This window comes from Cydia fagiglandana, chromosome 6 (assembly GCF_963556715.1).
Source record: "Cydia fagiglandana chromosome 6, ilCydFagi1.1, whole genome shotgun sequence".
NCBI lineage: Eukaryota > Metazoa > Arthropoda > Insecta > Lepidoptera > Tortricidae > Cydia > Cydia fagiglandana.
Genome location: NC_085937.1, coordinates 9,997,555 through 10,015,000, shown reverse-complemented (window position 1 = coordinate 10,015,000; position 17,446 = coordinate 9,997,555). Strand labels below are relative to the sequence as shown.

Genomic DNA, 17,446 nt, shown 5'->3' with positions numbered 1-17,446 from the left:
CGGCTTAGGAACAACTGCTTGGTTTGCTTCCGAGGGACCAAATTTATTTCCCGACATAATATTGTACCTACAGTGCAACACGATTTTTAGGTTTCCGTACCTCAAAAGGAAAAAACGGAACCCTTATAGGATCACTCGTGTGTCTGTCTGTCTGTCTGTCTGTCATAGCCTAATATTTTGTCAGAAACTACTGGACCAATTAAGTTGAAATTTGGTACACATATGTAAAGTGATCCAAAGACGGACATGTAACGTAAACAAATGAATTTTAAACATGGGTGCCACTTTGGGGGGAAAAAGAGAAATTTAAATAAGTAATATATAAAGTTTTACAAACTATATTGTGTTACGTATATGAAATGAAAGAGCTCATTTTGAGAATTTCATATATATTTTTTTTATAATTTTTAGGGTTCCGCACCCAAAGGGTAAAACAGGACCCTATTACTAAGACTCTGCTGTCCGTCCGTCCATCCGTCTGTCACCAGGCTGTATCTCACGAACCGTGATAGATAGAAAGTTGAAATTTTCACAGATGCTGTATTTCTGTTGCCGCTATAACAACAAATACTTACTAAAAACAGAATAAGTAAATAAAGATTTAAGTGGGGCTCCCGTATAACAAACGTGATTTTTGACCGAAGTTAAGCAACGTCGGGCGGGGTCAGTACTTGGATGGGTGACCGTTTTTTTTTTGCCTTTTTTTGCATTATGGTACGGAACCCTTCGTGCGCGAGTCCGACTCGCACTTGCCCGGTTTTTAAATAAATAGGTTAGAAGTGATTTAAGAAAATAGCCAAAAAAATACTACTACTGAAGTCCGAAACTGAGTCGGACTTAATGTACGGAACCCTTGGAACGCGAGTCCGACTCGCACTTGGCCGGTTTTTCTTTTATATAATCTTTAGGTACATTTAAGGAAAACCTTGTTTAAACTAAACACTTACCTAACAATGCAATTTGCGTTATGCAATAAAGAAACTTCATAATTACTAATTAAGACGTCTTAAGACGTTGCGACGATGCTACGACTTGTTCTTAACTGATAAGATCAGCCAAACAGCAAGACAATTATATTGATCAATTGTGTCACTAAACTCATACATGCTGATCAAATAAGTAGGTAGTACTGGTAAATGCGTCCGGGTAATAAAGAAAAGATAATGAATTGTATTAAACTTGTTGTTGGTTGTTAGTGGAAAGTGTGGAGTAATGGAGTTTCGTACAGACATTTTTGACTCCTAGACTTATCCTTGTGAAACGTATTGGATTATTTGGAAAAACGTTAGGACAGAGTGAGGGAATAGGAAGCATTTAATTTCCAACACTCGAAAATAACACATATTTATAAAGAATGACACAAATCGAAACAATCTAACTATATATGTACCTTAGATACATATTTTCTAAATATACCAAAACAGCTTAATTATTTAATAATGTACATTAAACGGTTGCATACAATTTGGGCAAAACCAACAACACTGCAGATTTATTTTACTCATAACTGTATGAAATAGTTAGGAACAGCAGAAATGGGAACAATGTGGATTTTCAATCTAGTACCTACTTATCACTCAGTTCATATATTTTCAAAGTGAGTTGCAAGCGGCCGTAGGATATAGGTTAGCTTACTAATAGGCGGGTTGTCTCTTTGTTTGCCAACAATATGTTATACAAAAACTATTGTTAATAAGAATATTAATATTTTTTTTAAATACAATTTAATTGTGTTTATAAGCAGCAATTTTCCTTTTGGTTCCCCTACGAGTTGGTTGTCGGCGTAGACGAGTTGACCTCTTAAGTATTTTTGTATCACTTTTCCTCGCAACACCCTGTTCATGTATGGGCTGATCTGTAAAAAAAATCATTTGCCTAAGTAAAACAAAATTACAGTTAGTCTAAACACTAAAGGTAGCCTGACTCTACCACCTTGTCCAGGTTTACTCGATGAAGACTGGATGGAGAGTAATATTTCCTTCACCCACTTGTTACTAATTTACTACCGACCTTTATAACGCCGCATTATTTTTTTTGGTTTTTTTATAGCGATTTATAAAAAATACACACACAACACAACACAACAACAATAATCTTTCTGTTCTGAATAATAAATAAAAATGAGTTTTTGGCAAAAATTTCATTTTTGGTGCAAGCTTTTATCGCCGACTGTACTTTCCCACAGGCAACTAATACTCATCGAGACAATTCTAAAAACCCCAAACACAATTAGGTTTCGTTGTTTTATCACAGAGTTCCTTTGGCCACCTCCGGTCTCCATCATCAGACCAGCTCGATGACACCATAATATTGCATTGTCTCCCGACTCACGTATGTATGCAAAATTTCAGCTCAATCGGAAACCGGGAAGTGGATCAAATTTAAATTGCAAGATTTGATTACAGACAGACAGACAGACAACGGTCAGGTGAAAGTAAATAAAATCTTGTAAAGTGATATTTAGGAATAGCTCTGATTTATTTCCCAGAGTATGTATACTAAGAAAAAAAATAGTGTAGCACATATATATACTAGCCTATTGTGTTACATTCATTTTGTAATGACATTTAACAAATTGTCTGTATTTTTCCTTCTCGACGGCAAATATATTTCAATGACAGACTCGTATTGTCAGTCATCTGTTGCGTGAAATTGTTTAAGAACAAAGTAGGTAATAGGTAGGTATACTTTATTTTTGTAGCGGATGATCTCAGGCGTGACGAAGAATGCAGCATTCGGATCGAAGAAGATGAGGTCGGCGTCAAGGCCGGGCCGGAGCGCTCCCTTGCGCTCCTGGAGGCCGGCGAGGTGCGCGGGGCCCGCGGACAGGTAGCGAGAGGCCGCCGATAGCCCCAGCCCCCGCGCGGTTGCTTCCGTCCAGAATAATGAAAGGTCTGCAATTGGATTTATTTTCTCATTTCAAAGTGATATATGTCTTCAATATTGAATTTACCTGTACAGTCGACGTTAAATAGTAGATTGTTAACCAAGGGTGGAAAGTGAACCATTTCACCCAAGATATTTTGGCGCTCGAAAGAAGAGAGAGCGCCAATAGTTCGAGGGTGAGATATATGGTTACTTTTACCCGAGTTAAACACTCTACTTTTCATTTCGACTATGAGGAAAGTTAAACACGAGAAATGTAGGTTTATTATTGGTAGTAATTAAAATTCTTTAGAACAAATTATTAACAGATATATAGGTAAACCACATAACTATAAGTCACTCGAATCACTTGAAAATGCAAACGGCGCCAATTTCAATCACGCGGAAGCTGATATGAGAGCTTATAATATGGCATATATTGCTGTTAGCCGTTGCTCGAAGTAAAAATTAAAAAAAAATACTTTCCACCCTAGTCACCCGGTTATCAGCTTATGAAAGGTAAACTTTCCGAACAGGAGAGACGAAAAATTACTTTCCACCCTAGGGTGGGAAATGAAATTTTCCACCCGCCTATCAGCCTATGAAAGGTGAACTTTCCGAACAGGAGAGATGAAAAATATTTTTACACGTTTGCACTTTACTTCCTAAACATATATTTGATGTCGACTGTACACAGAGTTTTTGGTGGTAAAGATGTTGATGCCGTGCCGGTGGCAATGAAGAAATGTTTATTAAGTACATACTTAGAATTTATTGTAAATATTAAATGATTATAAAACTAAAATATAAAATCTTGTAATTACCGAATTGTAAAGAATCTATTCCACCCCAGGCCTTCAAGAAATCTGAGCCTTTAAGTTCAGGTACACTGGGTAAGTGATCGGAAGTTACTAAATCCAATCTTCCGTCTCTAATGTACTCCCACAACTTTGCCTAAAATATAAAAAATAATAGATATATTATGGTAGAGCCAGAAAACAGTGCCTAAATAATAGATATATTATGGTAGAGCCAGAAAACAGTGCCTAGATAAGACCGTAAGGGGAGATTCACGGTGCGATTCGGGAAATGAATTAGAGATTCACTTGATATGCGACGTTCCACGGCAAACGGTACCTTATGGCGGCTGGCGCTATTACTTATTAACGCCGCTCCAATGTTTAGCCGGGGATTGCCCATTGGGTACCTTTTGCCGTGGAACGTCACATATCTTTACTATTTCATACTTATCTAGTGAAACTCTAATTCACTTCTCGTATCGCGCCGATAGTCTGATACCTTAGTAAGCATTATTCTATTATTATTCCTAATAGGCGGCGCGCACTTGAACTCGGTCCGTCTGGGACGCACGTCCTCCGCGTTGAGCGTGAGATAGTGGTGGCAGGTCTCGGCCGTGACGCTGGCGCGCCAGCCGCGGTGACCGGCCAGAACGCGCGCCGCCCGCGCCTCTTCCAAAATCGGAACTACACTCGCTGACGACACGTGGACCACGTGGACATGAACACTATCAAAAATAAAACATTTACATATTTTTCGTTTCCGAATGCGCCCCCTTTATTATTTCAGTGTGCTACGAGTGCTACGCCGTAGCCCATCATTGTTTTTACGCTATGCAGAATAAACTATTCAAGGCTCACGGCGCAGCGTTTGTGCCATGCGCAATTAAAGGGATAAAATATTATAAAAGGTACCTTACTACAGTTACTACGCATAGATTTACTACGTCTGCGAATGATTTCAACGGTATTTGTGATAATTTGCAACTTGTAGGATAGCCTTAAGAAATGATCCGAACAATATTTTTTTCACACCACCTATTCGGAAAAGAGCTTTTTCTTCCCTGCTAGGAGGGATCAAAGTGGCACTTTGCCTCCCTGCTAGGAGGGATCAAAGTGACACTTTTCTGTTCAAGCACACTATTTTTACATTTTTTTGTACATAATTTTTTTAGCTTAAATAATCTGTTTAAGCATCAGATTGTATCAATGCAATCAGTGTATCAACACAAAGATTTTTTTATTTTCCTCATAGTTGGTGTGAAAAGCAGTATGTGTCACACGGTATCAAAATTATTTCGTCTTGGGCGTTAACACTTGAATCCCTCATTACGCTCAGGATTCAAGGTACGCCCTTGACGGAAATATATCATTTTGATCCCTTGTAACACAAACTACTATTCTTATACTTACCTCAAAGTTGGTGCCGATTTGGGTAAGCAACTAAGCAGTGAATCTTAGGTAGTGGGATGAAATCAAACAAAGTATTAAGTTTAAAAAATAACATTCCAAACATCTATTAAGCTTCTTAAAATTTGTTCAAGAGCAGCTCTCCACTAGGCCCTCCCACGATGTCCCCGTTGCCATAAATGAGTCGCCCGCGCAGGTATGTTTCTTTTACCACTCCTCGTAGCTCCCTGCCGATGTATGGAGTTAGCTGGAACAAAAATATTTGCCTGTTGAAGCATTTCATTCTACCTATATCGTATAAGGATCATAACTAACATCTGGAGGTATTTAATGAGAATAAGCTCGATCTTGGTATAGTAAACAATAGTTGACTTTGTAAGTTTGTAACCTTATTTTTGTGCCGCACGGATTCAGTAGTAACTGTAAACGTGGCCTCAGGGTCAAAGAACACAAGATCGGCATCAAGCCCAGGCTTTAGGGCGCCCTTGCGGTCCTGCAGGCCGCACAGCCGGGCCGGGCCTGCGCTCAGGTACTTGCTGATGGACGGCAGACTAAGCTTGCGGGAACTTGCCGCAGTCCAGAAGAGCGACAGACCTGATGGAAGAAAAAGAAACTAAGTCATCTTCTTGGAGGTAATTAAAGACAAAATCGAGTCGAGTCGAAATAACAGTTAGTCTAACCACCAGTGTTGGCCGAAACGTTAATGCAATTGAAAATGTTTTTATTTATTTGTATCTCTTTTAAAGTCACGGGTATATACATCCCGGTCATTTGATAGGCGTGCGTGGGGATACAGATCCAACACGTAGAGGCCCTTTGGAGAAGTTTGCTGTTATGTAATACACCTGCTAGAACCCATTCAAGGGTACAAATAGATACCCGTAAATCGTTCCCAACAGGCGTAGGGGCTATTGTAAATATAGTGGAGAAAAGTGCAGGTTATGGTGATTATTATTATTATTTAAAATAATACATATCACTTACAGACTATGTAGTCCAACGCGTAATAAACATTACATATTTATAAAAAACTAAACATTATAACAATTTTTAACAACACATAAAAAAAAAATACAATAACAAATAACATAGTTAGTTGGCGGCTTGTAGCTTCTGTGAACTCAGTCAAGGTGCAGTTAAAGGGCCATTATAAACCATTATAAATTGAATCGTTAACTGTAATCGTCCGTTACGGTTTAAGGTTCAATTTATAATGGTTATTGGCCAACATTTTCAATTGCATTAACGTTTCGGCCAACACTGCTAACCACACACTGAATTATGATGCCACTGATCATTCCCAGATGATTCCAAGTGTAGGCAAGATTGTGTAAATTGTAAACCAAGGTCAATTAAAAAAGCGCCTTTTTTGTAAGACGTCAGAGGGTCTGGGATCTATTCTCTATTTTATATAATCTTATTGCGCTGATATGAATAATTACCTATCTAAATATAATAGTACATATACTCGTACGAGTACGTACCAAACTGGACAGACGAAATACCACCCCAGGCTTCTAAATTGTTCGACGTTTTCAGTTCAGGGGTGCATGGTGAGTGGTCCGAGACGACCAGGTCCAATTTATCTTCTAATAGATATTCCCATAGTTTTTCCTGCAAACCATAACAAACACCATAAAGCTGTAGCCGTGGATATCTGATCAGCGCTGAATGTGAGATGTGAGGCAGTAGCAGGTCTTGGTGGCGACGCCAGTGCACACTTGCTAAGCTCATAACAACTTATCGGATATAAGTAGTAAACTGTACCACACTAGCAGATGACACATGTACTAATGTAACTATCAATTGCTCAAAGGTTAACTGGAAGAGATCCCTTAAAGGGATAAGTTCGCCTTTGTACTAATGACGAATGTTATTTTTCCTGTTTTGTTTTGTTTTTTGTACAATAAAGTGATTTACTACTACTTTACTACTACTACTATCATACTTTGTTGTCCAGCTCCCTGATCGGCGGCGCACACTTGTACTCGCTGTGTCCTCTGGGTATCTGGTCGGCACTGAAGGTGAGGTAATGGTGGCAGGTCTCGGCGGTGACGCCGGCGCGCCAGTCTTCATGCCCGGCTGCGCGGCGCGCTACGCGAGCTTCTTCTAAGAGCGGAACCACACTGGCCGATGACACATGCACTATGTGTACGCGCACTCTGGATATTAAAATTGGATACATTTACTATAGTTAATAATAAAAGGGTATAGATTTCGCTGTTACTCATTATTTTATACAGGAAAAGCATTATGTTTTACAATAGAGTATATGAAACTGAACAGTTTGGTAGGTAGGTACTTACTTTGTATTTTGTAATAATTTCGTAATTAATGTAATAGCATTCAGTTCCATAATCGGAGGGCGTGACTCGAGATACGTTGAATATTCTTCGGGATCTGAAACCAATAAGTAGTTTTTAAAAGATTTTTATTCAGTTTTGGTCATACATATTTATTTCTTATATGCTGTTATTAAAAACATAGGTAGAAATAACTAGCACTACCATACCTTTTTTTAACTTTTTCTTGTTGCCACTTTTAGGTTTTTCATCTTCCATTTCAGCGTGGAACTGTAATTAAAAAAGTTTGTTTTAACTTAGTATGTACTAGTATTTTATTATCTATTCGGACATTAGCATAAAGCTACCAGGCGAGGTAAGTAAATAACTAAATACCTATATAAGAATTCATTTTGTTGATTACCACAACCATGCCAACTTTCTTATTTTCAAAGTAAGATGACGATATTGACGATGTTATGCTCTTAAATTCGATGCTCTTTCGACAGCTGAGAAAATGTTGCCTTATTATTTCAAAACTTACAGCTAACAAAGATCCCGTTCCTTCTAAAGCCTTAAATGCCTTCTCCAGATCGGCGGTGTCTACGTTTGGAAACTCGTCAACGCCGCTGGGACACAGGAAACATTTAAATCCCACTACGCCCGCCTTCACCAGGTCTTTCAGCGAGTCCTGTAATAATTTAATAATAGTGCTCAGCAATTTATCTAGTCGCAAATTAATATGATGGAGGCTCAATAGAGCGATCTCGCCCAAGGTCCGAGAAAACGTAAAGGAACTCTGTTTCTGTCGTTGTTCTAAATTGCTTACTTTGAGCGCAAGGATTGTAAGTAGATCTTCTATGTTTAAAATTTCTCAGTTTTGCAAATGAATTATTTTACCTGATTTCCAGGAATAACACCTCCCCAGAAACCGACGTCAACGTAAACGTTGCCTTTGGCTGACGATGCCTTAGTTTTCAAGTGTTCCGCGGTAGTAGTAGGCGGTATGGAATTTCTGGAAATTACAGGGTTGATTTTAGTCCTAGCGCTTGTTCGGTCAAAAATAAAGTGATTTAAATAGTATTTGAACAACTTTATTGTAGCGCGAGCGACACATATCCGTTTCACACGGAAGAAAGAATGAGCGCGCCGCGTTCTCCGTTTCAGCTTGTGCAAAAATGCTTTCCTATGGCCGACTGTTCTCCTCTCTTTTCTCCAGGTCGCATTTTTCAACCAAATCTCGTATTTTTTAAAACGTTTCGATAATTACAAGGTTTAGTTTTATAAAAATTTGGATTTTTTTAAATGTCTGCGCCATTGGAGTTCGTATTAAGATCAAACTCGTAAAGAGGCGATGTTGAATTGTTTTATTGCAACACTACCTAATACATTGCAACACTACAAGTATTGTTCATCTACTCTAAATTAATGACCTGATAAATCCTTCGACCCTTCTGACGTCATCTGCTATAGGCAAGCAAAACTATTCCTATTACAAACCCTTACAAAGGCATGTCAACGATGGTGGTGATGCCGCCAGCCGCGGCGGCGGTGGTTGCAGTCCGGAACCCTTCCCAAGCCGTGCGACCTGGTTCGTTCACGTGCACATGGGAATCCACTACGCCTGCCAGCAGCGCCAGCGATCCTCCATCATTCACCTGAAATTTTCATGTCAAATGTCTTTAGCAAATTTTACACATCGAGCGCCAGGAACGCGCTCGGCGGGTTTTTTGTTCGTACTCGCTTTTCTCTACAAAGCGGGAAAACGCTGGGATCAGCTATGAGCGTATTGCTACGAAAACGTTACGAGAGAATGTGTCAAACAGCCGTGTTTGCGCCAATCATTAACCACGACCACAGAAAAGAATCAAACTTCTCTGTGAGCACGAATAAAACTTAATAGCTACGACATGCCATAACGTGACAGTTATTGCTCACTATTAAGCAAATCGACATATGTATCAGGTACCTACTCGTACGTAAGCATTTGTTTTTACAAAACGTGTGCGCTTACATTTCTAATTAGCATCGTTTTCTGAAGGTTCCGTAATTAAGATAGTTTAAGATATCTTGGTGTAGCCGTTAATTTTACCGGTAGTCTTCACAATCTTCACATTGGACGCGGATCCGCAATCCGGTCCGGTGTGCGAGCATAGGTGCTGTCTCGCTCATGCACTAGAACAGCGTGCGGATTCGCATCAGCATCGCATAACTATACGATAGACTCGGCAACTTATCTAATACCAGGGGTGCGAAACTCCTGAGATCGGTCAAACTCGGCTCCGCTCGGCTCAGCATTGCTCCGAGCAATTATTAGGGTTGGCACCACTTGACTACCTTCTGCGTGCACGACCACAGATAAGATAATCACTTGATTTTGACAACCCTAAATAGCCGAAAGGGATAGTGTCATATATTAGAAAGGGATAGCATGATTCGACACTGAACCGCTGTCAAACTTCGGTTTTGTAGGAAGCTTCCTTTCTGTACGGTAGTACTATTATTTATTCTGTGCTAATACGAAGCTGTATTGTGTGTCTAGGTATCTACAAGTCCAAGTCGGTAGCTATATAATGTAGGTAGTTGCTAACTGAAGTATAATGAATGAATGGTGTCCTGATTCGTGCTACTGATATACAAAGTAGTTTGGCTTAAATGTTACCTTTATCTTTCCGTCGCTCTCTTGTACAAGTTTGTCGGCCTGCGCTCGGGTGACAATCTTTTCGATAACGCCATTTTCATTAACAAGAACGCCACCGTCTGACACTCCATCCTCCGTCACGAGACGCTGGCTCAAAAACAATTGACGGCTAGGCAAAACCATTACTCGCCAATTAAAAGTATTAAAAGTAACAAGCGCACTGAACGGCGACCGTCAACGTACTAGTGAACTATTGATCTCGCTATCGATCTGTTAACAGATGCTATTATCACACCGCCGGGTACTTTATTGTTTATTGAAAGTAAACAGTACGATAACGCCGATAAAAGCTAGTGTTGAACATAGATCAGTATGGTTCATATAACTTGTGATATACCTATAAAGACAGGTTTTAGAATTGGAATGCTCTTTTAGTACTTAATAGATATAAAATTGAATTTTGGCATCAACATTAATACGTGTCTTTTACAGACTTAAAAAACGTCTGTATAAATATTTAACTTAAGTATAGGTATAAAGTTACTTTTAAATTACAAAGTGATAGTAATTTATATAATAGCGTACATAATCAAAGTTAATTAGTAGCCAAGAAACATTGTTTCAACCAAGATTATTAAGTCCGTATAAGATATAAATAAAACCCTTTCAAAAGTACTGGTCTACATAAAGTGTCGTAACAAGTCCAGTTTCCGAAGGAGGTTTCTCGTTTCGCATAAAAAACTGCCTGTCATCGCTCTATCGAATTACAATGGACCTTTTGTATTTAATTACACGTCAAAATGTGAATCCCAATAGTCAACGTGGGCGTCCGAGCCCGGGTCTGACGGATAGCCCAATAAATGCCAACGGCCCGCCTTGAACTTGGCTCGGATGCTCCCGGGCTCCCGCGCTCTACAAATATGCTCGGCACTTGTTTCGTACACCTAGCTAAGGTAAACAAACTGACCGGTTTCCTCTAGGCCATCTTCAAAGGGCAGGTCCTAGCCATGGCCTTAACATTGAGCCAAACGCTACGCCCCGCTATCTCGGGCCGTAATTGCTTTGTGATTGTTAAATGAGTTTAAAGAAAATATTTTCCTTATCAGGTTTTTATTATTTTAAAATAAATATCGATTGGAACTGATCTATCATTAATGTTAATGACTATCTACGCTATAAAGTAATTTACCCATTAAATTATTTGGACATACCTAAACCATTTAAAAAAACTAGAGGTATTTTGTACCTACATCTACTGATTTTGGATACCCAAACCCTAATAGCTTTTTTTTTAGCTATGCGATTTAATTATCTTATTAGGCCTTAAGATAAAGTTATTAACTATATTTTAAGCGTTGATATATATTTATCTTCCTCTTCTCACCCTCGACGTAACTTGGGCGCTAGGTCACGCGTACAGGTCAGCTCTTCAAAACAAGGGCAATGCCAATTTCAGGGTCCACTTAGTTTACAGTTACTCGCCGCGTGAGTTATAGTGCCGGGCAACAATGCCAGCGAGGAACAAGAAAGGAAGGAACACCGCATGCATAGTAATGCCTGTGGCGCCCAAAGCGCCCGCAGCGGTCACTACCAACAGCAATTAACTGAGCAATGGTAGACCTTATCTCCTTGCTATTAGATTTACAATTGGATAATTAACTGTTTCAATTTTCTTACTAGTGTCTAGGCGAAATCCTGGTATAACTTGATCCCTAGGTTGGTAACTTTTTGTGCATGATAAACGGTTGAATTACATTGGTTATTTCCGAATCTGAGAGTAAACATTCTTAATAACAGCACTGTCCAGTGTTGTCCGAGTGTCACCTGTGGTGTCTCTTAAGCTCAACAGTGATGGACTGCAGTCCATCAGAAGTTGACAACCGTACACTCAGTACGTTTAATATACCTACTTGCGGAAATTGTTGTGGAATTAGTGTATTTTATTTTATTTTAATTTAACCTACGTAATATTCACAAAGCAGTTTTATATAACTGCATTCAGCAACATTAACGGTTTATAACACAAGTCAGTTTCCGGAATCTAAGATTTTTTTGGAATGGAATATGTAATACTAAGTATAATAGTAGTAGTAGTAGTAGTAGGTACCACAAGTACCTCTACCTACACAAAATTATGCAAATTAAGTAGGTATTCGCTGATTTAACTTTAAAAAGATAAATGGGGGTCATCTCGATGTATTTACTCCTAATAAGAAACGCATGGCAAAGTATTCTTAGGTAACTTAATCATAACTGTTTTTAAGGAAATGTATTTTGCGGTCAAACTTAACACAAACTCACAAGTTTTTTTAATCCATCATATAATTAACCAACGGTTGAGAACTCCTTGCCTCTTATATTAAAGCAAGCCGGTGCAGTGGACAGTGCGCAAGTGTTTTAATGCCCGTTGCCCGGCAGCAACCGGCAACCCGGAGTAGTCTTCGAGTGCCTAGTGAAAAGTGACCCTGTGTTTCCTGGATATCGAGCTGCAATATTACCAATCTGCAATAAGTGAGTTTTTTTTACATCCTTCGGAAATTTATTTTAGATTACATTTGAGACTTAATGTTGCACTGGATAGTGACTAAGTGGTGTATCGTTTAAATGTATAAAATTACGCTTTAGCTTATTTATGATAGTCTGTAGATCAACCTAAATTATTTGGGACAGTTCCAAGATAAAATCAGAAGGATAAATCATGTTAAGAAAGCCATTAATTTTGCGGAATTAAAAAACAGAGTTCATTAAACTTTATTCAAATCTTTGGTTAAAAAACTTAACGATTTCTTAAATGTCAATGAATGAATGCAAACTGTCACACGAAATTTTCATTTGAGATCTGGGGGCCGATTTTTGAACTTCGACCGCTCGATTTCGTGTATTTCGTACAATAATATATCCAATACTAGGCATTTAAAATCTACCAATAGAATTGAAAACGAGTGGTCAATACCACTCGATTCCCAATTTCTATCGCTCGTATTTCAAAAATTATTATTTCGCCGTTTTCGACCGATTGTCGAGTGACGAAATCGAGTGATCGAAATTCAAAAATCGGCCCCCTGGGTGCCGATTTTTGAATTTCGATCACTCGATTTCGTGTATTTCATTAATTAATATCTCCACTACTAGGCATTTCAATTCTACTAATATAATTGAAATCGAGTGGTCAATACCAGTAGATTCCAAATTTCGATCGCTCGTATTTAAAAAATTAGCATTTCGCTTTTTTCCACCGATTTTCGAGTGACGAAATCGAGCGATCGGAATTCAAAAATCGTCCCACTGAGTTAGGCCGGGAATACGGCATACCTAACAGCAACAGCCATTGAAAAATCAGTTGGAATTTATTGCCCAACAATTACGGTACGGTATACAATTGAATAGAGTTTTCCAATGGCTGCTAGGGATTAGGGATGTTAATGATACCTATACATAGTGAGGTACCTAGTCGAAGGCATACAGCACAGTGTAATAATTGGTCTCGAGATCCGTAACAACAATAATGTGAAGATTCAAGGGATATCATGGTTACGCTTTTTTCATTTATACCACCACGATTCATTGGCTCGTAGACTAACACGTTGACAACCCATGAATTAAAAGAGCTGTACACAGTACCTACATACTAGATAGATGTCGTAGGTACCTACGACAACTCTCAAATTTGAAACATTTGAAGTGGGGAGAGATATCGCTAAGTAGGTATATTATATTGTATTTTCTACAATGCTAGAGTACTTTAAGTACTGTACGAGAACTTTAAATAATGACAACAAAATCAAAATTTAAAGAGAATCAATTTTATAGGCCCGGTGTATGAACTATCAGTATAGGAGGCGTCAGATTTTAGGCGCGAGGCGTAAATGTGTCGTTTATGTTTTCGATGTAGCCCACAAGATGGCAGAACCTACTATGCACAATGAAACGTACCGACGAGAACGGTAGATGGTAGCACTTGCTTAGGCAATGTACATGTGCACATGTGTTTCAGGCCACAAGATGGCAGACCCTCCAACGCGCACGGTCCCTATTGCAATGTTAAAAAATGCTCCAGTTAGCTAGTAAATCAAACTTGGAAAACTCTTTGTAGAACGTTTGATATCTGGGTCGATCAACTTTTTTATGTCATATCGTGTCCCAACGATATAAAAATTCAAATCTTACAAATCGCAACAGTTTTTAAATTTATCTGGTATATTATAGTAAATTAACCAAATAATCATTCAAACTAGAACTTAAAAACTGAAAGAATTCTTTTTAAATATAGTTTTTTTTTTTGGTGACCCAGGAGATAATTTTAGACTCCCATACAAAAAAAGCATGTCCCAATCGCATGTCGGCTTCGGTTTTTACTTAACAGTGTAAAAAATGTACTCCACCATATTCACTATTAACGCTTAATTAAAAAGGTACATATTAACATCTAATTTACAAATTCGATGCTAAAATTTCGCTAGAATTCGTAGATTTATTTAAAAAAAAAGTTCTTTTTGCGTCCCGAAACAATGATTCATTTTTAAGTCCCCTAACTTACCAAACATTACAATGCAACGAAGGCTCAAGGTTATGACACTGTATCGCGCAGCCAATAGGCAGCCGATCTAAGTATCACGTGACAAGATCCACCATTACGGTTACTTTCTTATTCGCCGGCCATTTCGTCCGGTGGTTCGAAGTGAGCCAAGATGTGTTAATTGTCGGTCCGCTGACTTACTGTGATATTTCGTAAGTAGTTTTGTCTTTTTATATTAATTTGTAGCTTTATAGATCCGACTTAGGTCTAATATGGTCTAACAATATACTTTTTTGACATATTTTTGTGGATAATAACTAAAATTATTGATTTGACTTTAAATGTCTTCTGGGTCGCCGTTCCCCCGGGTCACTTTTCTGGTGACCCAAGAGACGGTGATGGTGACTCAGGAGACGTTATCAATACGTTTTGATAAATTTGCTTCTTTTCATGGATATATTATTTTTTTAATAGAAATTAGTAATAAATTATTGCTATGTCTCTTTGAGACACTGACTATGAAGAGACTATTGAGCGAAACCAAGGCTCCAAAGTGTTCGCAAAGGACAAGTCTATTGGGCAAAGCCAGCTGACAAAGCTGAAACGGGAAGATGGCAGCATAACGTCGAGCAGAGCGGAGGTTTTAGGCGAGATAGAGAGGTTCTATGGACAGTTATACACTTCGATCGCAAAGCCCGATGATGACAGCTTGGTAGAAGATCCAAGAGCCAAGCTGTCCCGACATTATACCGAAGATATCTCGGACATCAGTCTGTACGAGATTAGGATGGCCCTGAAGCAGCTTAAGAACAACAAGGCGCCGGGCAAAGACGGAATCACTTCAGAGCTTCTGAGAGCGGGTGGAACACCGGTACTTAAAGTCCTCCAGAAGCTCTTTAATTCCGTCTTGTCCGAGGGCATAACGCCTAACCATAGACCACATCCATACGCTGCGGCAAGTTATACAGAAGACCGAAGAGTATTACTTGCCATTATGCTTAGCGTTTGTGGACTATTAGAAAGCCTTCGATTCGGTGGAAACATGGGCGGTGCTTGAGTCTCTTCAGCGATGCCATATTGATTATCGGTACATCGAAGTGTTGAAGTGTTTGTATAGTAATGCCACCATGTCGGTCCGAGTACATGAGCAGAGCACGAGGGCGATTCCATTGTGAAGAGGCGTAAGGCAGGGAGACGTTATCTCTCCGAAACTGTTTACTTCCGTAATGGAAGACGACTTCAAGCTCCTGGAATGGGAAGGACTTGACATCAACATCAACGGCGAATACATCACTCACCTTCGATTTGCCGACGATATCGTAGTCATGGCAAAGTCGATGTAGGAACTCAGCATGATGCTCGATGACCTCAACCGAGTTTCACAAAGGGTGGGCTTGAAAATGAACATGGACAAGACGAAACTTATGTCAAATGCCAATGTTGTGTCCATCCCAGTCTCTGTTCGGAACTCGGTACTCGAAGTTGTTGACTCGTACATCTACCTAGGACAAGTAGTCCAATTGGGTAGGTCCAACTTCGAGAAAGAGATCAACCGCCGAATCCAACTCGGTTGGGCAGCGTTCGGGAAACTACGTAATGTCTTTTCGTCCGACATACCTCAGTGCCTCGAGACGAATGTCTTTAACCAGTGATGACTTACGGCTCCGAAACGTGGTAGTCTTTCACTATCGGCCTCATCTCAAAACTCAAAGTCGCTCAACGAGCTATGGAGAGGGCAATGCTCGGAGTTTCTCTACGTGATTGAATCAGAAATGAGGAGATCCGTAGACGAACTAAAGTCACCGGCATAGACCACCGGATTAGCAAGCTGAAGTGGCAATGGACAGGCCACATTGCACGCAGAGAAGATGGTCGATGGGGTCGCAAAGTTCTCGAGTGGAGACCACGGACTAGCAAGCGCAGCGTAGGACGTAGGACGTCCATCCACAAGATGGACAGACGACCTTGTTAAGGTCGCCGGAAGACGCTGGATGCGGGTCACTTCCAACCGGCACGTATGGAGGTCCAAGGGGGAGGCCTATGTTCAGCAGTGGACGTCTTATGGCTGAGATGATGATGATGATGATGATGTCTCTTTGCTTATGAGCGGAAGTGGTCTAAAAACTTAATTAATTGTTTTCCAACTTCCCGTTTTGCGATACTTCCTTGATATGCTGAAGTGCACTTCTAAAGTTAATAAAAACGTAACATTTAAAAAATGCTTTAAGGTTTTATCATCATGAGGTTGATTTTTAAAGTAAAGGACTCGGTTCAGAGAAAATAGTCAATGAAATATTGTTTATTGATGGTTTTCTAATTATGTCTTTATATTTTTGAGCCTTTATGTTATTGTTTATTCCTTTTGAAAACTGTGTATTTGAAATAATTTGGATGAGGCGAGCTTTTCTTTAGCCACTTTGGCTGTCACTATATTTTTGCTGTTGATTGTACTGATTGCTGAGAATCCTTTACTTTGATTTTTGTTTAATTGTTTTGATTTCTGAGTGTTTTTAGACTGATTAGACTTACTGATAAGTTAAAACGTGAAAACAGAATGACAAAATGTCTCTCGAGTCACTGAATTTGTCTCTGGAGGAACCAAAAATGTCTCTTGGATAACTGAATTTGTCTCTGGGAAAACTACGATGTCCCAAAAATTTTTAGGCATGTTTTGCATTTTTCTGGAGGAGAGTGATTAATAGATGTATTTAATTATAATTTTTTGATTATTTCGTAACCTTAACATATTATTCCGATAGGTAGAATATGCATAGTTGCGGTATTTGAGTAATATAAAAACTTTTCGTACATTTTACGACATAAGTGACCCAGGAGACATTATTAGTTGATTTTAAGGAAAACCAAACAGGATCTCTTTATTTTTAAGTTAAAAGAAGCAAAGAGTTTATGTTCCTTTATATAATAGACGAATATG

The 17,446-nt window shown here is 39.1% G+C and overlaps 3 protein-coding genes across 3 annotated transcripts in view; all 3 read right to left on the bottom strand.

Annotated features, from left to right (window-relative positions):
- The window catches only part of LOC134665148 (allantoinase-like), an 11,318-nt gene extending 10,247 nt beyond the window's left edge, over positions 1 to 1,071 (bottom strand). Inside the window, exons 1-2 of the mRNA XM_063521994.1 lie at positions 948 to 1,071; positions 1 to 67 (exon numbers count right to left, since the gene is read on the bottom strand). The exon at positions 1 to 67 is cut by the window's left edge and continues 127 nt beyond it. Of these exons, the coding sequence (XP_063378064.1) occupies positions 1 to 67; positions 948 to 987 (107 nt within the window). The 5' untranslated portion in view covers positions 988 to 1,071. The remainder of the gene's footprint in view (positions 68 to 947) is intronic.
- Positions 1,072 to 2,631: 1,560 nt separating this feature from the next.
- On the bottom strand, positions 2,632 to 4,542 carry LOC134665507 (allantoinase-like). The gene is made up of 4 exons (XM_063522482.1): positions 4,524 to 4,542; positions 4,165 to 4,358; positions 3,690 to 3,819; positions 2,632 to 2,894 (listed from the first exon to the last, which is right to left on the bottom strand). The coding sequence occupies exons 1-4, from the start codon at positions 4,540 to 4,542 to the stop codon at positions 2,632 to 2,634; spliced, it is 606 nt and encodes a 201-aa protein (XP_063378552.1).
- Positions 4,543 to 5,167: 625 nt separating this feature from the next.
- Positions 5,168 to 10,292, bottom strand: LOC134665149 (allantoinase-like). The gene is made up of 10 exons (XM_063521995.1): positions 10,017 to 10,292; positions 8,861 to 9,012; positions 8,255 to 8,369; positions 7,899 to 8,045; positions 7,585 to 7,645; positions 7,379 to 7,472; positions 7,021 to 7,234; positions 6,557 to 6,686; positions 5,461 to 5,666; positions 5,168 to 5,319 (listed from the first exon to the last, which is right to left on the bottom strand). Exons 1-10 carry the CDS (start codon positions 10,176 to 10,178, stop codon positions 5,191 to 5,193), a joined length of 1,410 nt encoding a protein of 469 aa, XP_063378065.1. The 5' UTR covers positions 10,179 to 10,292; the 3' UTR covers positions 5,168 to 5,190.
- Between the last annotated feature and the right edge of the window lie 7,154 nt (positions 10,293 to 17,446).